General features: G+C 42.9%; 1 protein-coding gene across 1 annotated transcript; it reads left to right on the forward strand.

Moving 5' to 3' along the window:
- The first annotated feature begins 3,339 nt into the window (after positions 1-3,339).
- On the forward strand, positions 3,340-20,360 carry LOC139549839 (carbonic anhydrase 4-like). The gene is made up of 8 exons (XM_071360582.1): positions 3,340-3,508; positions 15,834-15,878; positions 15,973-16,137; positions 18,403-18,548; positions 19,138-19,230; positions 19,335-19,401; positions 19,738-19,901; positions 20,105-20,360. The coding sequence occupies exons 1-8, from the start codon at positions 3,340-3,342 to the stop codon at positions 20,282-20,284; spliced, it is 1,029 nt and encodes a 342-aa protein (XP_071216683.1). The 3' UTR covers positions 20,285-20,360.
- The last annotated feature ends 6,855 nt before the right edge of the window (positions 20,361-27,215 follow it).

A 27,215-nucleotide genomic window follows, 5' to 3' on the forward strand; every position in this document is an offset into this window, starting at 1 on the left:
ATTCCAACTAAACTACGGGTACGTGCCGTGGGGGAGATCTTCGTGGGCTACGGTATACTCAGCCTTGTCTCAGGGTAGTAAGTTGGTGGTTTGAAGATATCCCTCTAGTGGTGTGGGGACTGTAATTTGGCAAAGTGGGTAGGGTTATAGCCTGCCTGGTTGGCCCTGTCCGGGGGTATCGTCGGACGGGGCCACAGTGTCTCCCGACCCCTCCTGTCTCAGCCTCCAGTATTTATGCTGCAATAGTTTATGTGTCGGGGGACTAGGATCAGTCTGTTATATCTGGAGTATTTTTCCTGTCTTATCTGGTGTCCTGTGTGAATTTAAGTATGCTCCTTCTAATTCTCTCTCTCTCTCCCTCTCCCTCCCCTCCCAGAGGACCTGAACCCTAGGACCTTGCCTCAGGACTACCTGGCCTGATGACTTCTTGCTGTCCCCAGTCCACCTGGTCGTGCTGCTGCTCCAGTTTCAACCGTTCTGCCTGCGGCTATGGAACCCTGACCTGTTCACCGGACGTGCTACCTTATCCCAGACCTGCTGTTTTTGACTCTTTCTCGCTCTACCACACCTGCTGTCTCTGAATGCTCGGCTATGAAAATTCTCAAAACTATACATTTTGCAGATAGAACCTTATAGTCCCAAGTCCTTGACTATTCATATCATAGGTGCTGGTACTCTTTTTAAATTACTTAGATTTTTTTTCACCACTTTTTCAGAAGAATGGCCATAACGTAAACTTTTTTATGGTAAAAACAAATATTAAACAAGTGCCTTAGAGTATGTTTAAGGCCCTTAGCAGAGGCATTGCTGTTTTTGTCTTGTTCTATATCCACACGAAAACTTCCATGGAAGGGGTATTTCACTAAAAATACAAACTTACCACATTTCATTGATAACTAGCAAGTAGTTTACTGACTTTGAGTGTCAGAGAACAGAAAAACATATTAGTTTAGTCATCCAGAGCTAAGCTGTGCTAGTTATCCATAGGATATACAGTAGTGTCATTTTAGGGAACTATCACTTTAACAAATGTGTAATGAATATGAATTAATATATTTGATGATGTGATTAGAAAGAAGGAAGGGTATTCTCTATATTTAATAATTAAATGGCTGCACTTTTCTATTGAAATTAAAAGAATTAACATTCTGTGGCAGATAGAACCTTATTTAAATAGATTGACATTTCAGGGGCATAAGGTTCGATCTGCGATTGCAACCCCCTAAAAAAACTGATTTACAAATGTCTTAGGATTTTGATACTCGCAATTTAGGTACCTTTACGGTGAGGACCTTAATGGGTTATGAAAGAATTGAGATGTGAAAATCTGGGATGTGAAAACTTAAATGCTCAATATCTCAGAACTATACATTGCGCAGATAGAACCTTATAGTCCCAAAGTCTCGACTTGTTCTCTGTTTTCATCTCAAAATGTTTAGATAGTATCGACATTTGAAAAATGTATTGGGTGGCGGGAATGGGCTTCCATATTTAAACATTGACAGTGACACCTACATCAATCATTATCCTCCAGCCATCGGTTTTGCCATTCTGCAGTGACTGAGGATGGGCCAGGCCAGCTTTGTTCAGCACATCATAAAAGTAATTAAGCAGTTTGCAAAGAATACTTCACAAATGGCATAGAACGGGTTCCAATGTCATTAGACTGTAGTTAGCTATAATAGGCCTAAGGGCAGTAAAAAGTCCTGTGATGCAAACCTTGTGACAGAATGCAGGTGAAAGTCAATAATTAATTTCTTGGCCCGTAGGCTACATATGATATGTTACTTCTAAAGAGTAGCTTAGTCTGGTGATGAATCAATCCTTTAGTAAATCGGTGAAATATCATAGCTAGTTGTATTCATCACAGTTGAAATAGTTACTATTTACTCATCATGTGAGAGTACACCAAATCTCAAATCATCATATGATATGCCAACTCTCTGATCAGAGTATTGCTGAGGAAATAGCCTACAAGGAGATCTCATTAGTATTTAATATTAACAGGTATGGATACAACCTGGTGGGAGGGGTTGCCTTTTCTAGAGAACCTTGCCACCTAACAGTTATTTACCAGATGCTCTGCGTGTGGCATCATTTAGAAAATAACTGATTGAGTTTGACCCAAGCAAACACAAATCACAATGCATTTACTTACTTCATTTTTCTTTGCCATCATTGTGAAGATTCAAGGGGCAGGTGAGTTTTTTTATTGTTTGATTTATTCAATCTTAGTACCTAAAAGGGGTTGAAACTTGATGTATTTGTTGTATTTGTGTGTACTGGCATTGGGTATACAATGTTGGGGAAGCTTCAGTGAAAATGTAGTTAACTAAACCTTAAGTTACTTCTTACTGAAATAAATTAAACTACAGCAAAGCTATGCTTGAGTGGAAAATAACTAGTTAAATGTCCTACAAACCAAACGCTTGGTACTTTGCAGCTTCACAATAAATACCATAGAAAAGCATGAATAAACTTGTTACGTTCCCCAATACAAAAAACACAAAATATCATAGAACAACAGAAATAGGGAACTAACAAATAAGCCACGGCAAGCAGAACGAAACAGGTGGGGTTTTAGGAGGGGTTCTCAAAGACACTCATGGGGGTGTCCACTAAAGATTGACTAGCAACAATGGTCTGGGTTCTAAAAGAAACCCACCATAAGTGCCCACTAAATCCCCCCCCGAAAAAAACAACACACCAACTTATAGTATTGAGCTAAAAGCAAGTGGAGCAAACCAGCACAGGTGCAACTAACGACTGACTAACGAGGTGACAGGTGCAACACATCCTGACCAACGAGGATGTTTTCAATCAGAGCAAGCCACACCCAAACAGAACCAACCTTGAAATCAAAAACTACATTGTGCAAAACCCCAAAGCCTATAACACCTTTCCAGGTAAGAAAGCAAATATATAGAATATTTTTACTAACAGAAAACAACTTCAATTTTATAAAATCAACTTAAATGTATCACTTTCTTCAATAAAAACATGGTGATAACTGGTGGTCTCTCATACAAGACAAAACAGATCTCTTCTTTTTTATAAATTTTTCTATAACTTTTTTCACTTATTTATTTGTATATACAGTAGCTGCCTAAAAATCAGACATTTTGAAAAACAGGTACATTTTGATGTTTGTAACTTCCTGTAACTCTCATCCCCTTGTGACGAGCCCAACCGAAACAAAACTCGTCTCCAGTACGCCAAAACGTGCAGCCCAAAAAAAATGAGTGCCAGAGCTACACACTGGTTAAACACAAAACACTAAACTTATTGACTGCCCACCCTTGAAAGACAATCAGATACCAAGTTGTCCTTATCACGGACATGTCTGATTTCAAGGGGAAACTCCTGAAATATGAGACTCTAGCAAAGGAGTCGGGGATTCCTGGAGCGTGTCTTTTGCAGGAAAATAAGAGGGTTATGATCGGTATAGACCACAAGAGGGGTAGAGACCAATACATAAACCTCAATGTGCTGAAGAGCCAGTGCCAAAGTGAGTGTCTCCTTCTCGATAGTCAAGTTGTGTTTCTGATATGAGGCCCATTTCTTTGAAAAGTACCCCACAGGGTGCTTGATATTGTTGTACTCTTTCTGTGGAAGCACCACACCTGCTCCTACATCGCTGGCATTGGCGTTCAAAGCAAATAGACAATGGAAATCCAGAGCAGCTAGCACTGGTACAGAGACCAAAAGAGTCTTTGTCTTCTTAAAAGTCTCCTGACAGTCTGGGCTCCAACGGAAAACAACGTTCGCATTCGTCAAAACTGTAATTGGAGCAACATGCTGGGCAAAGTTCTTGCAAAATGCCCGGTAGTAGCCAGCCATTCCCAAGAATCTGCGCACCGGAAGGTTATTGAGGGCCTCCACTTTTGCAAGACCGGTTGGACCTTCCCTCCTTCACAAGATACTTCTCTGATGCTTGGGCGATTTCACTCTGACAGGTTCACTGTCAAGTTGGCAGGGGAAAATTTTTTCGAACAGACTCAATGTTCTGAAGGTGTTCTGGCCAGGTGACATTGAATACAACCACATCGTCAAAATATGCCTCTGCATTTTCCAGACCACGTAGCATTATGTGTTTGAGCCTTTGAAACATGGCTCCGGCATTTCTCAAACTGAATGGAAGATGAAGGTAGGAAAATGAACCATCAGGAGTGACAAAAGCAGACAGCTCTTTGGTACCTTCAGTTAGAGGGACCTGCCAATATCCCTTCAACAGGTTGAACTAACTAACGTACTTGGCAGTGCCAACACGGCCCACACAATCGTTGACCCGGGGCAAAGGGTACGAGTCTGACTTAGTAATGGCATTGAGTTTGCAAAAAATCTGAACAAAACCACAGAGGCCCATCTGCCTTAGTTACTAATTTACAGGGTGAACTCCACGGACTGTTGCCATGTTGTGCAATGCCGTGCTCAAGCATGAACTCCACTTCACTGCAGATTTTTTCGAACTTTTCAGGAATCACTCGATAGACATGTTGTTTGATTGGCAAAGTCCCCTACGTCAATGTAATGCTCTAGTACATTTTTCTGAGTTGGCACATTTGAAATGAAACCCTGATATTCTAAAAAGCAGTGCAACAATATATCAAGGTTTTCCAGAATGTCTAACTTACTCAACTGACTCCACAGGCACAGGGCTTGTTGGGCTTTCCTTGAGCTCTCGAAGAAGGCTATAGACAATAGTGACTGCAGTGGCAACAGGTAGAGGATCAAAACCGGTTCCCACCGACTTCTCCACCCGATTGCAGTGGGAGAAATACAATTTCAGTATTTTGACATGACACATGTTCTTACTGCGCTCTGGTGTGCTGATGAGGTAACCTAGATGTACAACTTTTTTCTCGATGGTGTAAGGTCCTGAAAAGCGAACTTGTAATGGTGACCCCAGAACTGGCAATAAAACCAGGACTCACCCACACCAAAAGTGTGGTTTTGGGTCTTTTGATCATACCAAACTTTCATTTTGGTTTGTGGAACAAAATTCTCACTGTCAAACTGACAGGCGCGGTGCAATCTGTATAGAACGATTTTTTGTGTTTGTCCTGCAACAACCTCTCTCTTAGCAAGCTCAAACGACCTCTGACATGATGTACAAACACAAGCTCATTCGGACTGAAACCGAGAGATTCCTGAACAACCTCTTGAGCTGCAAATAGCACATGAGCGTCCCCTTCATCCCAGTCTTTCTCGAACTCAAAGCAGTAAACTCTCCACATAGATTTCAAAGTCTGATGAAATCTCTCAAGAGCACCTTGAGACTCTGGGTGGTAGGTACTAGAGGGGCAATGGGTAACACCCAACTGCTGTAGCACTTGCTGGAAGACCTTTGACATGAAATTTGAACCTTGGTCTGATTGCACTACCTACGAAAGTCCAAACATTAAAACTTCTTTGGGATAGGGGGCAGCATTTCACGTCCGGATGAAAAGCGTGTCCAAAGTAAACTGCCTGCTACTCAGGCGCAGAAAATAAAATATGCATATTATTAGTAGATTTGGATAGAAAACACTCTGAAGTTTCTAAAACTGTTTGAATCGTGTCTGTGAGTATAACAGAACTTATTTGGCAGGTGAAACCCCGAGGAGAAACCAATCATAATTGTTTTTTTGAGGTCACTCTCTTTTCAATTTGTTTTCATTGGGAATCCAGATTTCTAAGGGACTTTCTTGCAGTTCCTATCGCTTCCACTGGATGTCAACAGTCTTTAGAAATTGGTTGAGGTTTTTCCTTTGAGAAATGAAGAAGTAGCACTGTTCAGAACGAGGGTAGAGGGAAGTGTACTCTTTGAAAGAGGCACATGACCTGAAAAGCACGCTACACTTTGTTTTCCTCCGGTATTGAACACAGTTAATCCCGTCTTAAATTTGATTGACTATTTACGTTAAAAAAGACCTAAAGTCAATTTCAAACTAGGAAAGTAGTTTGAAATGTTTGGACAAAGCTTACAGGTAACTTTTGAGACATTTTGTAGTCATGTTGCGCGAGTTGGAACTCGTGTTTTTCTGGATCAAACGCGCCAAATAAATGGACATTTTGGATATATATCGACGGAATGAATCGAACAAAAGGACCATTTGTGATGTTTATGGGACATATTGGAGTGCCAACAGAAGAAGCTCGTCAAAGGTAAGGCATGAATTATATCTTTATTTCTGCATCTTGTGTCGCGCCCGGAGGGTTGAAATATGATTGTCTGTGTTTGTTTGCTGGGGTGCTGTCCTCAGATAATAGCATTGTTTGCTTTTGCCGTAAAGCCTTTTTGAAATATGACACATTGGCTGGATTCACAACCAGTGTAGCTTTAATTTAGTGTATTACATGTGTGATTTCATGAAAGTAAAATTTTTATAGTAATTTATTTGAATTTGGCGCTCTGCATTTTCATTGGATGTTTGCCAGTTGGGACGCTAGCGTCCCACATATCCCAGAGAGGTTAAATTATTTCACAAGGGTCTTAACCATACTGGGAGTCGTGATTTTCCTAATTGGAATGGCCTCAGGGAAACAAGTGGCAGCACACATGATAGTTAAGAGAAACTGGTTACCACTCTTTGCTTTGGGCAAAGGACCAACATAGTCCACTGCTGAAAGGTTAGTCAAAAGCAGGAATAGGCTGCAAAGGTGCAACCGGTACAGCTTGGTTCAGATTACCTGTCCGCTGGCAAACGTTACAGGATTAAACAGTAAGCCACAACATCCTGTTTCAGACAAGGCCAGAAGAAGTTACCCAAGATATGGTCATGGTCATGGTTACCCAAGATATGGTCTTATTGACCAGCCATAATACCAACAATAATCAGCCAACCTCAGTATCTCTTGTCAAAGTGTAACTGGATTGACAGTTTTGAGACACTGGGCCAATCGTCTTACACAGAAGTGGTGCAAGAACACCATTTCCTCATCAGAACATCTCTGTCAAAGTAACCCACACAAACTTCATCAAACTCCTCCTCAGGACATATCAACTTAATAAAAAGAGAGGCGAGGGAAACATCTTTACTCTGTTCAGCAATGAGCTGCTTACTAGACATCGGTGTCAATTGTAGGGACCCTCTCTTCTGTCAGAGGTGATACAAACTTGCTCACCTTTGGGGTTTTCAAAGAAGAGGTCAACTCAGGAGGTTTACCGAAATTAGGACCACACATAAACGTCTTAGACAGATCGAACATGGTGGAATCACTGACATCCTCCTCAATACTAGATTGGCTTTCGGCTATCTTCTTAGACATAACACGTGTAACGGCATACGCTGGGAACACTCTAGGGTACTTTTCCGATAACCCGTCAGGTTCCTCCACTCTGGGTTCCCTACAAATGACAGGATTTGACACAACGTTCATGCCAGCCAAATTGTTGTCCAAAATGAATGAGACCCTTTTCACCAGTAGGCTAAGCCTCACTCCTACAACAAAATATAAGTGTCAGACAAAGGCAAAACACCCTAAAAAATGAAGGACTGGGCTGCCCCACTGTCTCGCAGTATTTTCACAAGCTGCTTAACAGCATCACCACTCATCAGAGACACTAACCCGTCTGAAACAAAGGGTTTATACACCTCTGATCCAAAATCTTGTTTAGGAGATACACCAGTCCCAACCATGGTCTGGAGTGCTCCCACAAGAAGAAACTGCTTTTTTCTCTAATTTTTCTGTTTCAACTTAGGTCACTGAGAGGCAATGTGTCCTTTCTCACGGCAGTAATGACAAACTGGAGGATACGAATAATCCGTTTTCTGACGATCCTTATCTTTGTGCACTGGGGAAAAAACTGAAACCTCACAGTAGGAGGTGAATCCTCTAGATTGCTGTCATGACGTTTCCCTCTTTGGGTACAGCGAGCACCATCCCCCTCTCTCTGTCTCCTACACTCAGGCTGCTGCGACCTCAGGTCGTAAATTCCTGGAGGAGATTATCTCCTCATGGCCACAGTATAGAGAGAGAGGGACTTTTCAGAGAGAGAACAAATGAATTTCTTCCACCTCACAGAACTGGAGGTCCGAACAGTATTTAAGTTCTGGAGAACGTATAAAAGATCGGTGAAGAATCCGAACTGGTCCGTTTGGTACAATTTTGTGAAACTCATGAGAGACAATAAGGCCACATTACCATAACGCTGTTTATACAATAGCCTCAGATATGAGGCTTACATCTAATTGTTGTATAAGATGAATGAGTGAGGATGATACTGTTTGTGAAATTGTGTAATGTGATTTTGGACTGTTTAATGAAGGAAACTCCAATTCCCTTTGGAGTTTAACTAAATCAGAGGACCGCCCATGAGCACAGTTATGGTCTTGCGTCCTGGGACAGGCCCTTTTCTGCTCTTCCGAATAAAACCCCCACCCGGGTTTTCTATCACCAGACCAGTTTACCTCGATAACGAGAGGGCCAAGGTTTGAGAGCAGACCAGCTTACCTCGATAACGAGAGGGCCAAGGTTTGAGAGGAGACCATAAACCTAAGGTTTGAGTAGATGGCTGAATCTTTTAACTATACCACGTGGTTAAACTCTTAGACTATCGATACCGACAGAATAAGAACAAGTCTTTGATATTAATTACTAGTCTGCAGCTAGGAATTCGGTATCATTGAACGTGAAGACCGCCAACCAACGTAACATCTATTCTATAACGACATGAATGTCACTCTGAACTATCCATTCTAACCACGACAGAGAGAGAGCGGACAAACTCTCCAACAGAAACAAACTTTTCAACAGAGATCCCGACGACACACTGAGCGTAAATATATATATTGATTGCAATTATTCCCGAATGAGTGAGCGTTCATGTGCAAAGGATTAGCATTTCAATTGTTATAATTATCAACTTTGTAGTGTCTCATCTCAGTCGACCCCCACTTCCCTTTTTGTCCACCAAGCCGCGATACCGGTTTATCCCACTAGGGAAACTCCGTTATCATTTCCTTGTAACTATCTACTGTTTGTTTATGCATTTCTGTGAATTACTTAGTTAGTAAATAAATATTTTAAGACAATTGATGTATGGATGATGTATGAAGACTGTGTTCGTGCAGATAACCAACAATTTACAACATTTGGAATGAGACTAACATGAGGTAAATAATAATTAATTAATTCGAAGACTAAGTGATCAGATATTCAAATATCTGAAAGTTATATTAGGAAAATTATTACTTTATAATCTGAATATTTTCCTTGGTGCCCCGACTTCGTAATTAACTTCTTTCAGCTAGGGGGCAGAATTTTTATATTTGGAAAAATAACGTTCCCAAGGTAAACAGACTATTTCTCAGGTCCAGATGCTAGAATATGCATGTAATTGACAGATTAGGATAGAAAACACTCTAAAGTTTCCAAAACTGTCAAAATATTGTCTGTGAGTATAACAGAACTGATTTTGAAGGCGAAAACCTGAGGAAATCCAACCCGGAAGTGCCTTTTATTTGGAAAAATCCCTGTTCCGTTGCCTGCCCCTCCTCCATTTAAAGGGGTATCAACCAGGTTCATTTTCCAATGGCTTCCTCAGGCTGTGACCAGGCTTTAGACATAGTTTCAAGCTTTTATTTTGAAAAATGAGCGAGATTTTTCAAAACGCGTCAGGTGTCCTTTGATTAGTTCCTGCGCGCGAGAGATGTAGCTCGACATTTTCTTTCTCAGTAGTATTGAATAGGTTACCGTCCGGTTGAAATATTATCGATTATGTTTGTTAAAAACAACCTGAGGATTGATTATAAAAAATGTTTGACATGTTTCTACAAACATTACGGATACTTTTTGGAATTTTCGTCTGCCTTTCAGGACCGGAACGAGCATGTGGTTTTCTGAACATAACGCGCAAACCAAATGGCGGTTTTTGGTTATAAAACTAATCTTTATCGAACAAAAATAAAATGTATTGTGTAACTGGGAGTCTCGTGAGTGCAAACATCCGAAGATTATCAAAGGTAAGCGATTAATTTTATTGCTTTTCTGACTTTCGTGACCAAGCTAATTTGAGGCTAGCTGTTCTTACTGTTTTGTCTAGTGATTGAGAAACTCACAAACGCTTGGATTGCTTTCGCTGTAAAGCATATTTTCAAAATCTGACACGATAGGTGGAATAACAACAAGCTAAGCTGTGTTTTGGTATATTTCACTTGTGATTTCATGATTTTAAATATTTTTTGTATTTTCTTTTAATTTGGCGCTCTGCAATTCAGCGGTTGTTTACGAAAATGATCCCGCTAAAGAGATCCGTGCGGCAAGAAGTTAATTACAGTTACATGATTAATCAGTTTAATCACGTAATAATAAATACAGAGAGTTATTTGATAAATAAGTCTTCAGTTTAATGATGCCAAAGACACAACATTGCTTTTTGGGTAGGGATAACTACTTGGTGCTTTGTTTGTGAAGGTAGTTTTATGTGTCAACACAAACTCATATGCAATGACTGCAGCTTTCTCAAGAGTGAGATCCTTGTGGTCATAAATGCAGGTAGCAACCCTTTCGTGAAGGCAATTCTTGAACTGTTCGAGGAGTATGTCTTTAAATCCTCAAGGTCTTTGACCTCTTGAGAATCACATCACTTATCCAAAATACATGCTTGTTGCCTTGCGAATTAAACATGACTTTGTAATTGTGTCTTTCACAATTTACAGAAATGTTGTTTATATGCCTCTGGAACCAACTCATAAGCCCTAAGGATAGTAACTTTAACAGTGTCATAATCTGAACTCTGATCAAGAGATAAAGCGGCATACAGATTCTGAGCTTTTCTCACAAGAACACTTTGGAGGAGCAGTGACCAGATATCGTGCGGCCATGTTAGGGATGTGGCAATCTTCTCAAACAGAGTAAAATATACAGTACCAGTCAAAAGTTTGCCACACCTTCTCATTCAAGGGGTTTCTTTATTTTTACTATTTTCTACATTGTAGAAAAATAGTGAACACATCAAAACCATGAAATAACACATATGGAATCATGTAGTAAGCAAAGAAGTGTTGGCGTTCTCTCAACCAGCTTCACCTGGAATAATTTTCCAACGGTCTCGAAGTTCCCACATATGCTGAGCACTTGTTGGCTGCTTTTCCTTCACTCTGTGGTCCCACTAATCCCAAACCATCTCAATTGCGTTGAGGTCGGGTGATTGTGGAGGCCAGGTCATCTGATGCAGCACTCCATCACTCTCCTTCTTGGACAAATAGCCCTTACACAGCCTGGAGGTGTGTTGGGTCATTGTCTTGTTGAAAAACAAATGATAGTCCCACTAAGCACAGACCAGATGGGATGGCATATCGCTGCAGAATGCTGTGGTAGCCATGCTGGTTAAGTGTGCCTTGAATTCAAAATAAATCACTGACTGTGTTATCAGCAAAGCACCCCCATACCATCACACATCCTCCTCCATGCTTCACGGTTGAAACCACACATGCAGAGATCATCTCTTCACCTACTCTGCATCTTACAACGACACAGCGGTTGGAACCATAAATCTCAAATTTGGACTCATCAGACCAAAGGACAGATTTCCACCGTTTTAATGTCCATTGCTTTCGTTTCTTGGCCAAAGCAAGTCTCTTCTTCTTATTGGTGTTCTCTAGTGGTGTTTTTTTGCAGCAATTCGACCATGAAAGACTGATGCACACATAAAGGCATAAATCAAGCCACACGTCAACAAACCTTTTCCTTCATTACTGCATCTGCATGACAAATTGGACAAAATTATTGCATATTGCCATGCATAATGTCAGAATTTACTCACTTTTGCCAAGCTGGATAACCAGAGCTAGTGCAGACCAGATTTAGCCAGTTACTAGCTATGCCCTGGACTAGAGCTAGTTAGTGTTCACCAGAGCTAGACCCTAGCTAACGCGGACCAGGGATAGCTAGCTAACTACTAGCTACGCTGTGGACCAGAGCTGTACCAGAGCAAGTACGGACCAGAGCTGGCTAGCTAGCTACTTGCTACGCCCTGGAACAGAGCTGAACCAGAGGTAGCAACTAGGAACGCTCTGGACAGTAGCTAGTTGGTGTGGGCTAGACAAATGCTAGTGTGGACCAGATCTAACTAGCTACTAGCTACACTCTGGACCATAGCTAGTTAGTGCGGATCAGAGCTAGACCACAGCTAGTGCAGACCAGAGCTAGCTAGCTACTATCAACACCCTAGAACAGAGCTAGTTAGAGCACACCAGAGCTAGACCGAGCTAGTGCGGACCAGAGCTTGTTAGCCACGCCCAGGATCAGAGCTGAAATAGAGCTAGTGCGGTGGTCAGTAGTTGTGGTCAGTAGTTGTGTGGTTGTGGTCGATAGTTGTGCTCAGTAGTTGTGTGGTTGTGGTCTGTAGTTGTGGTCAGTAGTTGTTGTGGTCAGTAGTTGTGTGGTTGTTGTCAATAGTTCTGGTCAGTACTTGTGTGGTTGTGTTGCAGGCTCTTTGCGCCCTACAGTATGGACATTGTCAGTAGTTGTGGTTGTTGTTGTAGTGTGAAACGTATAAGAGTATCAAAACTTTTTTCAAGCAACCTGTGGACAGGTCAGCCTGCACTTTTTAAAGTTGTTTTGGACTTGGTAGCTTTTACAGTTGTGGCCTTACAGGTTGCAGCGGAAGGCAAATAATAATAATAAGAAGAAGAAAAAGTAGAAGGATACTACAGTAAGCAGTGCTTAATTTGAGCCGGATCCTGCCGGATCCTGCCGAAACCTCTCAGATTTGACTTTGTTTGTTCCCGGGAACCTATTTGCACGGATCCGGTACCTCTCGCGCCCTGATTTATGTATTGTTTCACTGTTCTTTCTGTAAACATTCTAATAAAAGCGTAGAGCGTTAAATCAAGTTGCCTCCTTGTTATTTCTCCCGCCCCCCAGAAAGACCATCATGTAAAAATCATCCTTCTGTGTAATCATCCTAACCTGCCACACTGATTCCAGACCTATCTTATTTGTACATTGAAGTTGTGGGGCGGGCCGGTGGGGTAAGTAACTGATCTTGACACAGGTCTTGGTAGTGGTGGTCAGCTAGTGAAGAGGTCCCTACGTACATTACAATAGCTTAGGCTACGTCATCTCCCAACTGAATTTGAATCGTGGGAAAGCCAAATAAAAAATGGATAAGAAAAGGCAATTGACATTTTTTAAGTAAAGACATTCAGAGAAAATGGTGAATTGAACCCAGAACAAGCCAGAGAACTGTCAGTGCCGGAGGAGAGGAGTGAGGGGCAAACTGTTCCTGACAACGATGCCTTAGCTAGCAGCGTTGCTATTAATCCCACCAGTTCAGCATCATCACCGGCACATCCACTAGCTAGATGCCCTACTAGCGAGTCAGACTCAGCTGGAGAGGGAGACGGGGAGCTAGGTGCGAGGGGGCAGTGCATTCACCAATGTGCTCGAGGTGCTCGGAGCAGGTACAATATGCAGTTTAAGAACAAGAAAACGGATAACCCCTGATTTATAACACATAATTCAAAGTTGGGCTGTAGAACATGCAAAAAGCTAGGGAACTTGGGTCTAGAAACGACTGGAGAGTTTAAACTAGCTAAAGAGTGGGTGGAATGTACATTAAGTTAACATCCCATGTCTCAGATGCATTTGGTGGCAGCAAGCCTTGTAGACATTGTTAAAGAGTTAAAGAGGACACCTAGGTTATAGTTAACACTCAAAATGAAAAAAGTGCAGGCCAGGGGAAGCTCGGGCGGGTTGCTGGAAACCAGGTGCGAGAGGTGTGGGGATAGGGTAGGCAGGTCCAGAGGGGAATCCAAGGGAGCGTAGAGTGGGGAATCCAGGACAGAGTTGCAGGACTGACGAGAAGTCGGACTGGAGACAGGGACCAGAGTCAGAGTGGGCAGAACTGTAGCGGAGAGGAAAACAGCATCAGGCAAGGGAAACAAAAAACAGACTGACTGGGCAGAGATTACGATCTGGCAGTGTGGAAGTGGCAGGACTGAGTATTTGTAGAGGTCTTGATTATGGAACAGGTTGCAGCTGGTGGGGATCTCCTCTGACTCCAGCACACCTCTCCGCCCACACAATCACACACACACAAAGAGAAGGAGAGGGAGAGAGCACTGGGGGAGTGGCGGCAGGTCAAGGAGACACCGGATGAGCACTAGAGGGTGTGGCAGGAGCAGATTTAAATGGACCACCCTTGCCCGGAAATTCATCACTCGTTCATCCTGCGATTATTGTGTTTTCAGGCACCAGTAGCTTGTGGGTGCTTTATATGTGCTACAGTCAATTATGATTGTATGTCTACTTACATTAAATATAGAATTATTAATATACGCCTGCTGTATGATAGCTAGCAAATTAATTTGCTAAAAAAACGTTAGCCTGCCTAGCTGAAACTTCTGAAGAAGGAAAATGTTTTTCTACAATTTCCAAAAGCTAACCAAACAAAAACATCATTACTTTTACGATACGTATTTGTGCCGTCATGTGCATTAGCAGCACAATTTCAAACTTATTTACATTCGTTTTTTACTTAAGCTTGTATGTTGACTCCATATATTGACGTTGATGTTTTAATTTTTGGCTGACTTTTCTTAGCGCATGTACAATCGTCGCAAATTGAATTATGGGGAGTTTCAGGCCCCAACGTGAACATAATTATACACTCGCAAACTCGACTAAAAACGAGGGCTGAAGGGCTTATGTTGCAAACTTCCCTTGCTTGGCTAATCATTTGGACCGCCCTCCAAGATGGTGACGGGTTTGAACCGCAGTGCTGCTACGTTGTGTTTGACACTTTTTTATCTCAATGTGTTCCGGACTGACTATTTTGCTTGCTTGTATGGTGTGCTGTGATTCCACAGACTGGCATGGACTAAAGTGATATTGAGACAGCTGTTGCCAATTCCCTATCACCTCCTCCCTCCCCAAACAAATAGCTAAACCTGCCCCAGAACTAGTGTCAAAAGGAACTGGAACTTACCTTCAGGACGGCATTCGGACCGGGGACCTCTCGACTGACGCACGTCCACCTCGTTGCTGCTGCTCCTCTCTGATATCCACCTGCTGTGGGGAAAAGAAACAAATCACAACGCTATCAATAGCACTACTAAAGTAAAGTGCTTATTTCCAGCGTGTAAGTGTGACTCCAATTGTTGGGCAGTACATGCTGACAGGCCTGACGCTACAACCCAGCAGGCCTGTCGTAGAACAAGAGACAGTCCAGCAAGCAGCAACGACAACCAAATCTGCCATTGATGACCAAACCAGCCATCGACTAATGAACCCTGTTCGGGTAGAGCTGAACGAACGAACCCTGCTCGGAAAGAGCCGGACGAACAAACATTGGCCACTGCTCCATGAGTGAATCAACTGTTGTGTTAGTTTGCGCCGGTGTTCATGGTTATGCCTAAATCCTAGGCCCTTATACGTTTCTAATCGGACCATAGTGATACTGTGTATTGTCCTTGTTGTAAAAGCTGGATTTATAATCAAGAACTTTTGATTGTACTTTGGCCTGCCTCTGTGGTTGTTTGCCTTGGGGTAATGGTCTCTGTCAAAAGCCACTAAAATTGTGTTCAGCTGTCTATCTGATTGACAAAGGTGACCATAACATTGGACTTTACAACACATCTTATGTAATTTATTTTTAATTTAGGAAGTGAAATACTCAAACAACATTTATTTATGCCATTGGATGATTAATGATGTCCCAACATGATATCATAGGAAAACGTCATCCTGTCACGTTTAAAAAAAAAGGAAAACTTCACAATATATGACATTGTCAATACATAGCATTTAATGGCAAGAAATGTGCGTCACATGCTTGACATTTTTGTCAGTACATTGCATTCAATGGGAAAAAATTGTTAATGTCCAAAAAATCCCTTCTCCAGATTGGTGCTACCAGTCCCAGGTTACATGTGGTGGCAACTGCACAGGTAAACCATATACATTCAGTACATATGCTAAAATACCCATTGGAATCAAAGTTCTTAAACATAACCAATGTTCTGTCTCGTTACTCATGTGAAGGACCTGATGGTTGGACAACGGTTGCTGTGGCATGTGGCGGAAAAGCCCAGTCCCCCATTAACATTGTGACAAGAAGAACTCTACCAGATGGACGCCTTACACCATTCACATTCGCTGGGTACCAAGAGGCCTTCCACGGTCTCATCACAAACAATGGTCGCACTGGTGAGTTTCTATGTAAATCGGCCTCCCGTGTGGCGCAGCGGTCTAAGGCACTGCAGTGCTTGAGCTATCACTATAGATCTGGGTTCGATCCTAGGCTGTGTCGCAGCCGGCCGCAACTGGGAGACCCACGAGGCGACTCACAATTGGCCCAGAGTCGTCCGGGGTTAGGGGAGGCTTGGGCCGGCCGGGATGTCCTTGTCCCATCGCGCTCTAGCGACTCCTGTGGCAGGCCGGGAGCATACACGCTAACACGGTTGCCAGTTGGACGGTGTTTCCACTGACACGTTGGTGTCCCTGGCTTCCGGGTTAATCGAGCAGTGTGTCAAGAAGCCTTTCGGCTTGGTAGGGTTGTGTTTCGGAGGACGCATGGCTCTCGACTTTCGCATCTCCCAAGTCTGTATGGGAGTTGCAGCAATGGGACAAGACTGTAACTACCAATTGGGGAGAAAAAGGGGTAAAAAAAACAAATAATAATAATAATTTCTATATAAATCAGTGGTTCCCAAACAAGGGGTCGCCTAATATGAAAATGCGGTCGCAGGAGAATTTACCAAATCCTGAAGAAAAATAAATATTGTAATATCTTTGTATTTCAAAAGCATTGTCATGTGGTTAACCTTAAATATCTAAATGAGAATTAATCAAATGTTAAAGACAAAATTCAACCAGAGAGCTCCCTTAGATCAGGGGAAAAGGCCGCACTTGACCGTTGCACTTGAATCAACTGTGTGGAGAGGCAGAAGCACATGAACTCACATCAATACTTTTGTCAGATTACGCTGTTTAACAAAGAATTTATGCTATTGCTAGCAATCAACAGGAAACTCTGGCTGAACGACTCAAACTCCCTGGCTTATGCTCTCCAAATGGATGTTAGCTGTCAGGGCCGAGATGCCCATGCATTGCATTTTGTTCGCTATACATATCCCGGGATGTTATTCACAAGGACATATCTCCCGAGCATGAAACGGCACAGGGGATGTTAAGTGTGCTATGTGGCTATATTCTTGAAAAACAGATTCCATGGGATTGAATGGTGGGCTTTTGCACAGATGGGGCACCATCTATGGCAGGACGACGGGCAGGCCTCTGCACTCTAGTTATGAATGTGTCTCCCTCTGTCATATGAACTCATTGTATGATACATCGCGAGCAACTGGCGGCAAAAAAGTTGGGCACAGAACTCTGAGATATACTGCAGCAGGTAACTTCGATTGTAAACTACATCAAACCACATCCATTGCGCTCATGCCTGTTCACAACACAATGTGGACATGTAGGATCAGATGAGTGAGTGACCGAATCAGTGGATTCTGAGGAAATTATTATTATTGTAGAGTCAAAAGCGAACCATGCCCCCTTCCCTCAGCTGTGCATATTTCTAACAGACAACAGCATCAGTAAGTGTCCCACACGAGTGATGACTGCTCACCTCCAACGCTTGGAAGAGCACCTTGGGACCTACTTCCCAATCCATTTGACTGTGTGATCCTGTCTCTGTTGACATGTTGGTAACTGAAATTGAACAGCTGATCGAGATGTCATGTGACCAATTGCTGCAGACAACGCATTCAGGGGTCACTACGAAGGAATACCCTGTCGCCTCCCTCTCGCCAGCTCATATGTGTGAAGCTGGATTCATTGCTCTCGTCTGCATTAAAACCAAATATCGATCCAGGTTGGATGTGACAGCAGAGATGAGGTGCGTACTGTCAACCATGCCTCCTGACTTTGAGGAGCTCCAGCATGACATGCATCAAGCTACACCCATCTCATTAGTGGTGGTGAGATAAGCAACATTATGTCAGACTAATTTGCAATTGACTGTCATAGCCCCACGTTAAAAGTATGTGATGGTAAGTTGAGAAGACAATCAGAAATACTGTTACAATGTTTTTCAATTGACTGCCATAGCCCCAAATAAAAAGTAAACATTGACTGTTATTTACATAATTCTTTTCACATGGTTAGGGTGGGGAGAATTTTCAGATTTCAAAATGGGGTCGTGGGCCCCTGATATAGATGCTGCATTTACAGTACAGAACCCCCCTGCAAATGATACAGTATTATCAGCATGGTGTATTGTAGTTGTATTGAACACGAATAGCAAGGCTTATTCACTCAATGCCTTGATATTTCACAGATCTGATCTAAGCTCAAAGCTCCATAACATTGGCTTAACATTACAATAGTACAGTACATGCAAAGGTCCTTGGACTCTACATATCTCATTTTACATGGACTAAAGCTTTCATCTCTCTGCAGTTCACGTGGACCTGCCTGCCACAGCAAAAGTACAGGGTGGAGATCTGGCGGTGCCATACAAGGCAGTACAGCTCCACCTGCACTTGGGCAAGGATGGAGGCCCTGGATCAGAACACACCATCGATGGAGAACAATATCCCATGGAGGTTTGATGACCAAAAGAAAGGAAACATTCCCATAATACACCATAATGTATTTTAAAACTCCTGATATTTATTTATGATTATCACATAGTTTTACGTCTTTTAGATAGAGTTCAATCAAGTACAGGCTTAACTGAATGGACAACAAAGACAGAATGCAATATGGAATTTTGAATAGTTGGGTTAGGCCTTGTCTCGGAGGAATGTTCCTCGGAGCCAGATGCTGATGACAGGTATCCCTATACTAGGCAGCTGGCATTGAACCCCCCATGCTGGGGGAAAGGAGTTATAATGACGGGCCTTAAGGTTATTATTATTCCACACATGGCTAATAGGAAAGAAAAGAAGAAAAGATAATGATAAGTTTGTGTTCATTCGCACTATGCCTGTAGAATAGGAAACATAGTGAATTGTGTACTACTTACTTGATGAATTTAAATGAGCATTCAGATCAGCCATTCTGATTTAACTTTTGTGAACTACATTATGTGTACAGTAATTATACATCAATCACATTAACGTACACTTTTGCAAATTCACATTTATTGCAATCTTTGACATATTTGTCAATGATATCTCTTGATGTCCTCAGCTGCATATAGTACATATAAAAGAGGAGTACAACACTTTGGATGAAGCTCTGAAAGGCCTAGCAGGGGTTGGAGTTCTAGGATTCTTTTATGAGGTATTTTTCTGCTTAATCTTCTACAACATGAGAAAATGGGATTTATATGACATTTGATAAATGATACTCTCTGATAATCCTGATAATATATCTTATATTTTCAGCAATCGGGAAGCTCCAACAAAAAATACGACTCCATCATAAATGCTCTGAACACAATCAATATGCCCAGTAAGTCAGCTTATAGACAACAACCATTGTTATGTATCTTTTATAGCATGGATCCAGGTACTAAATGATGCATGTTCCGGATCATACAGGGATAGGCCTATGTGATAGTGTGCTGTAATAAAACCCTTGTTTTTTAACCACAGTGTCTTCGATAAAGCTATTAGCAATCACTAGTAATATGAACAGTAGCTTATTTTGTAGACCACTTACAGCTCTCATCATAAACTGTGTTGTGCAACACTTCACCTGAAATGATTACTGTGTAGTTCCATAGGGGCAATTTAAGATAGTTTTACCCTGTATTTGTTCCATTGTCTTTATTGTGTCCACCTCTAGGCTCCAACACTACCCTGAGTGATGTGTCCCTGGACATGTTCATCCCCTCTCAGAGTAATATGACCAGCTACTTCCGCTACCAGGGCTCTCTTACCACACCTCCCTGTGAAGAAACTGTAGTTTGGACCGTGTTCAAAAATACCATTCCTCTCAGCAGGCAACAGGTGTATAATGCTTGACATTACACCTCACCTTACCTAGGTCACTTTTATACCTGACATTATACCTATACCTGCTGTCAGGGAATGTATAGTAAATGTATTGCAAAATAAAGTCCATAAAGTTGTTATTTGTATGTCTTTATTGAGTTGTACTTTTTTACTATATGTCTAACATGTTTTTTTATTTTTATCTTTGTGTCCTACAGCTTGATGCATTTTCTCGGCTTCAGTTTGCTGATGGAAAGCCTATGGTGGGAACCTATCGCCCAGTCCAGCCGTTGAATGGTCGCCTGGTGTATCGCTCTGGAAGTCAAGTTATCTTAGTCAGCACTTTGCTACTCATCACCTCTGTGATATCAGCCATTGGACTCCCACTGCCCAAATAAATACTAGCATCTTTGGATATGTGTATCAGTGAATTAGAGAGTGCCCAATATTATCATAATCTCAAATGCAACACTCTAAAAAATGCTGGGTTAAAAACAACCCAATTCGGGTTCTTTGGTTACCCAGCACTGGGTAAATATTGGACAGAACACAAGCTGGTTTATTTTGACCCAGCCAGTGGGGTTGCATGAATAACCCAACATGTTGGGTGGTTGGGATTACCTAAACATGGTTTTATTTAACCTTCAGTTTGGTATTTTTTACTTTCATGCTGGGTTGACCTATAAACTGGGTCTTTTTTAATGTAATCCTTAGGTTATTTTCAGGAGACGTGGTTTATTAGGGAATGGCTTTCAGATAGATCTTATTGGACACCCGTGAGCGTAAATGTCACGTTCCTGACCTGTTTTCTCTTGTTTTGTATGTCTTTATTGGTCAGGGCGTGAGTGTTGGGTGGGTAGTCTATGTTTTGTATTTCTATGTTGGGTTTTGTGTTCGGCCTGGTATGATTCTCAATTAGAGACAGGTGTGTATCGTTTGTCTCTGATTGAGAGTCATACTAAGGCAGCCAGGGTTTCACTGGGGTTTTGTGGGTGTTTGTTCCTGTGTCAGTGTTTGGGCCACACAGGACGGTTGAAGGTTAGTCACGTTTGTTGTTAGTTTTGTAGTTTTGTAGTGTCGTGTTTGCTGTTTTCATTAAAAGTATGATTAATCACCAATCCGCATCTTGGTCCGATCCATGCTCCTCCTCGTCTGAGGAGGAGAACAACAATGACTGCCTTTACAGAAACACCCACCACAACAGGACCAAGCGGATTGGAGCCGGAGGAAAGGAACTAAAGCAATGGAGAGAAGAGGAATGGAGTTGGGAACAAATATTCAACGGAGAAGGACCCTGGGCTAAGGTTGGTGTGATTCGCCGCTCGCGGGAGGAGAAGAAGGCAGCCACAGCCCAGGAGCGGTGGATTGAGGAGGCAGCACGTATGAGAGGCTGGAAGCCCGAGAGGCTCACCCAAAAATTTCTTGGGGGGTGGCTAAAGGGGAGTGTGGCGAAGCCGGGTTGGATACCTGAGCCAACTCCCCGGGCTTGCCGTGGAGTAAGAGGGCGTCGTCCTGGTCAGACACCGTGTTATGCGGTAAAGCGCACGGTGTCCCCAGTACGCGTGCTTAGCCCAGTGCGGGCTATTCCACCTTGCCGCACTGGGAGGGCTAGGTTGGGCATCGAGCCGAGTGCCATGAAGCCGGCCCAACATATCTGGTCTCCAGTACGTCTCCTCGGGCCGGCGTACATGGCACCAGCCTTACAGGTGGTGTCCCCGGTTCGCCTGTATAGCCCAGTGCGGGCTATTCCACCTCGCCGCACTGGCAGGGCTACGGGGACCATTCAACCTGGTAAGGTTGGGGAGGCTCGGTGCTCAAGAGCACGTGTCCTCCTTCACGGTCCGGTATATCCGGCGCCACCTTCCCACCCCAGCTCAGTACCACCAGTGCCTACACCACGCACCAGGCTTCCAGTGCATCTCCAGAGCCCTGTTCCTCCTCCACGCACTCTCCCTATGGTGCGTGTCTCCAGCCCAGTACCACCAGTGCCTACACCACGCACCAGGCTTCCAGTGCATCTCCAGAGCCCTGTTCCTCCTCCACGCACTCTCCCTATGGTGCGTGTCTCCAGCCCAGTGCCTCCAGTTCCGGTACCGCGCACCAGGCTGTCTCTCCGTCTCCTCCCTACAGAACTGCCCGTCTGCCCAGCGGCGCCTGAACTGCCCGTCTGCCCAGCGGCGCCTGAACTGCCCGTCTGCCCAGCGGCGCCTGAACTGTCCGTCTGCCCAACGGCGCCTGAGCTGCCCGTCTGCCATGAGCCTGCAAAGCTGCCCGTCTGCCATGAGCCTGCAAAGCCGCCCGTCTGCCAAGAGCCTACAGAGCCGTCCGCCAGACCGGATCAGCCAGAGCCTTCCGCCAGACCGGATCAGCCAGAGCCTTCCGCCAGACCGGATCAGCCAGAGCCTTCCGCCAGACCGGATCAGCCAGAGCCTTCCGCCAGACCGGATCAGCCAGAGCCTTCCGCCAGACCGGATCAGCCAGAGCCTTCCGCCAGACCGGATCAGCCAGAGCCTTCCGCCAGACCGGACCTGCCAGAGTCCCTCAGACCGGATCAGCCAGAGCCTTCCGCCAGACCGGACCTGCCAGAGTCCCTCAGCCCGGACCTGCCAGAGTCCCTCAGCCCGGACCTGCCAGAGTCCCTCAGCCCGGACCTGCCAGAGTCCCTCAGCCCGGACCTGCCAGAGTCCCTCAGCCCGGACCTGCCAGAGTCCCTCAGCCAGGACCTGCCAGAGTCCCTCAGCCAGGACCTGCCAGAGTCCCTCAGCCAGGACCTGCCAGAGTCCCTCAGCCAGGAGCTGCCAGAGTCCCTCAGCCAGGAGCTGCCAGAGTCCCTCAGCCAGGAGCTGCTGCCCCTTATCCCGGAGCTGCTGCCCCTTATCCCGATGCTGCCCCTTTATTTAGGTGGGTTGAGTTGGAGGGTGGTCATTGGGAGGGGGATACGGAAGCGGGGAGTGACTATGGTGGGGTGGGGACCTCGTCCACCGCCAGAGCCGCCACCGTGGACAGACGCCCACCCAGACCCTCCCCTAGACTTTGTGCTGGTGCGCCCGGAGTTCGCACCTTAAGGGGGGGGTTCTGTCACGTTCCTGACCTGTTTTCTCTTGTTTTGTATGTCTTTATTGGTCAGGGCGTGAGTGTTGGGTGGGTAGTCTATGTTTTGTATTTCTATGTTGGGTTTTGTGTTCGGCCTGGTATGATTCTCAATTAGAGACAGGTGTGTATCGTTTGTCTCTGATTGAGAGTCATACTAAGGCAGCCAGGGTTTCACTGGGGTTTTGTGGGTGTTTGTTCCTGTGTCAGTGTTTGGGCCACACAGGACGGTTGAAGGTTAGTCACGTTTGTTGTTTTGTAGTTTTGTAGTGTCGTGTTTGCTGTTTTCATTAAAAGTATGATTAATCACCAATCCGCATCTTGGTCCGATCCATGCTCCTCCTCGTCTGAGGAGGAGAACAACAATGACTGCCTTTACAGTAAATGTCATTCCTGTTCATCATGTTAAGTTTACATACTGCACATTTCATCTTAACGTTTTGCATGTTACACATTCTTCTAGAATATTAATTCATTATTTATTAGATATTATAATAAGGTGGTATCCATCCCAACAATGGGATTTGCAGAGGCTTTTAAGGAACTCATACACTTCTGTAAGCCTCAATGAAGCTACGAAAATGTCAATGTTCAACCTTCACATGTGATAACTATACGACAGAACAGATTAACAGGAATGATATTTACTCTCACGGGTGTCTAAAAAGAACTATCTGAAAGCCACTCTCTTACTAAACTATGCCTTCAGTCTCAATTACCCAGAACTAATAACCCAGCATCAACAACCCAGAATATGTTTGTGTATGACGGCAATGCAGTTGTTTTCAATAAAGTTCACTTTACTTGACAAATTATAGTTGTTACAGTTTATTCAACAATTAAGGAGCGCATTAATGATGCACATAGAGATTTCATTTTTTATTTTATTTTTATGTATTCAAATAATACTTGAGGGCATTACGCCAAGCATTGTTATTACACTCTTATTAGACCTCCTAATCACTAAAAAATGTTTTTTAATTCACATCAACTTCCTATTGCTGTTATTGAACAGTCTGTGTCATTATTTGACCTGTGCTTTTCCACAGAACCAACAACACAACTGGTGAGAATCAGTATCAAAGTACTGGAACTCTGATCTATATTGTCCGGAAACAAAGCACATCCATGTCATTTTTATATTAGGGGTACCCAATCAGTTAAAGCTGTAAACATATAGTTTTTACTTCACTTTATTCACACTAACTAAGCACAGGGCAGCACAAAGGCTATATGTGATTTAATCTTCTATGTCATTTCTTCTACAATCCAGCAAGTGTCAGTAATGGGGAACAGCACACATTCCGTTCCTTTCTTCATCCTTTTTGACCAACTTCACACTGCACAAAGCAGGGAAATAGTGGTCGTATAACCATGTGTTTTGACTGAAAATATAATTTCCACTCTGTGGACATTATACTTCCCATATCCAGGTCAGGTTACTCAGGATACCCCACACTTAACAATTTCATACTTGTCTAATCATAATTCAATCAATCCCTTGTCAACAACCTGTGGATAATAGCCACTGATTTCATTTAGGTACAGGTAGGCTACACTATCCATTTCACCTTAAGTAGTCCCATGTTACACATAAATAGCACTACAGTGCGTTGAGCCAGGGGAATAATCTCCTAGCTGCAAAGTCTTGTTTGGCTATTGCTATAGGACTCCTTCAAGGAGGCTAAAGCCGCACACAACGCCCTGAACCAGAGCTACTCAAGGACCATGACTTTACCATGTGTCTGTAGTTACATAGGCAAGTAAAGTGTAGTTACAGTGTAGGGAGGTTGAAATACTAGTAAAGATGCCCACTGAAATCGTTCAATGTGAGAGAACTGGTAGGTCTTCAACTGTCTTCAACTAAACAAAGAAAAGGTAGAGTGTAGGTTTGGAACAACGTTTCACAAAAATATCTTGCACAGTTGCACACACAGTTTCCACCCATCACCCACTTCCTCCTCTCTCACTTGACTTGACTCTGAGGTTTAGGTTGTCTTGACAACATAGGGCATATCTCACTTAAACGTCATCTCACGTGTTTCAGTTGTGCCTATTGCATATAGCACTTCTTCTGCTGCTGTAAACTGGGTAGAGGTATGGGTTCCTGTCTGTTAGCAAAGTGCAATAGAAGACAAGAGAACAAGCAACAGTGTAACCTATCCTATCAAATCTTTGAATGCAATGAAGCTGATATCTGCACAAAACAGGTCATGAATCAATTAGTTATAGCATGTCTGAGAAAGCATGTCATAAGAATGTTCTTTTACCTATACTTTACTCCTTTAATAGTGGATATATTCTATTATAAGCCTAAAACATCCTAAGCTGTTGATCTCTCCTCTAGACTATAGTCAACATGGACACCACGTAAGTACGTTAAATCAATTTGAAAAGGGATCAATAAAATATGTATAAATTTCACAATATCTAAGTAGCTAATTTTTAATAGTTGATGTTATCGTCTGTTTGCATGTCCTTAAAAGGGGGGACCACTGTCTCTGCCTGTATCCCAAATGGTACCCTATTCCCTATATAGTGTACTACTTTTGGCCAGAGCACGATAGTATCTGTTCAAAAGTATTGCAATATAAAGGGAAACGGGTGACATTTGGGACACATTCTCTGTCAGTAGTGCAGATGTCTGTCTATGTGGGCCGTATGGGCGTAGATTGGTTGGTGTATCTCAGAGACAGAAGGAGGTATCGCTGTAGAGAGACTGTTGAACCGCTTCCTGTGGTTTACACCACGTGACTACGAGACTTAATAAGAACACCACTGTTAGTTGACACTCTGTTTCTGCTGGGATAGAGGAGAGAAAGCTGGTAAGACCCTGTGATATACTGATTGACGTAGCTTAATAGATTCATTGAATATCATTTTGTATAAAACAGAGGAGAGTTTTACTGTATGGTGGCAGTAAAGACAATGTATTACAAAAAATATTGTAACATTTTACTGGTTCTACTGGTTGAGATGATTTTAGTACACTTTTATAAATTATTAGATCATTTTGTTACACATCCGCAATGTATTACAAAAAACATGACCGTTTTTGTGACGATTTAGTTAGTTCTTACCTTGAATTTGCTCTGCTGATTGGACTGAGGAGGGGTTCTGAGCAGCACCAAACATGAAGCTGCCACAGCAACAAGAAGATACTGATGTACAGTGCAGTCATCCATAAAGTAGAGAGTACTACTAAACTCCTCTGCACAGTGTAGTGTTTCCTACTTTATGGATGAGTGTACTGTTGGCTACAGAGGAAAACACTACAGGGACTCCAGTGACATCAATGAAAGATTCTGAAAAGCTTGGAGACCATGGTTTATGTTTAAGTTGTATTTAATTTTTGTACTAGAAATGCAGTCCTCTGAATAAATCTTCCCGTTAAGTATTCAATCATGTTTCTCAAATAAAAGTAGATTTGATTGCAATATTGTACTTATGAAAATAAATAAATAGTATTTCTTCATGGTTTGCTTTCCATGGTATATGGTCATTCAACAATTGTAGATTTTTGTATAACAATCTCAATGCAGTTGATAGTAAAAGTAGTTGTACAGTTACACTTGTTTCAGTGTTCAGCATCCGGTTATGATGAAGCTCCTGCCCTGTATAATTCTAAACCCGCTAACATGAGGTACATAGGAACAAGGGAATTAAACCGATTTTTAGAAAATGAACAGTTTAATAGTACTGCTAAATTCTGCATACTGTAGATATCTTCATTCGATAACCATGATTTCATTATTTTGGCCAATCGTACTCCACCTTAAAATGTTCAAAAAAGGTTAGTAGTTCATAGGATTTCTTTGGACAGAGCAAAATCTGTCTACTGCGTTACTGTGCATGATGACCTGCAAACGGCAACAACAAAAAACAATCCCATGATCATTACAAATTATGGAGAAGATTTCTGTGGTCACAAGTATTTATGCAGAAGAAAAAATATGACAAAATCTGGATATTTGACACAGTAAAACATAATATCCCTTCAGATATCCTTAAAAAAAAAAAAATTTGTCATTGTATCTAATTCCGATTCTTGGCATAATCTCACGTATCCTATGTTCCTCGTTAATCCTATTCCCATGGTAGTGGTTCCAGGTAGTTGGATGGCACCAGACCTCTCAGCCCATGAAGGTCCCCCTGGATGGAGATTAGACATTGGCAAAGCAGTCGTCATTTAGATGTACAACCAATGGCAAACAAGATTTAATTTCTCCAAAGACTACT

Source organism: Salvelinus alpinus, chromosome 22, assembly GCF_045679555.1.
Source record: "Salvelinus alpinus chromosome 22, SLU_Salpinus.1, whole genome shotgun sequence".
Taxonomy (NCBI): domain Eukaryota; kingdom Metazoa; phylum Chordata; class Actinopteri; order Salmoniformes; family Salmonidae; genus Salvelinus; species Salvelinus alpinus.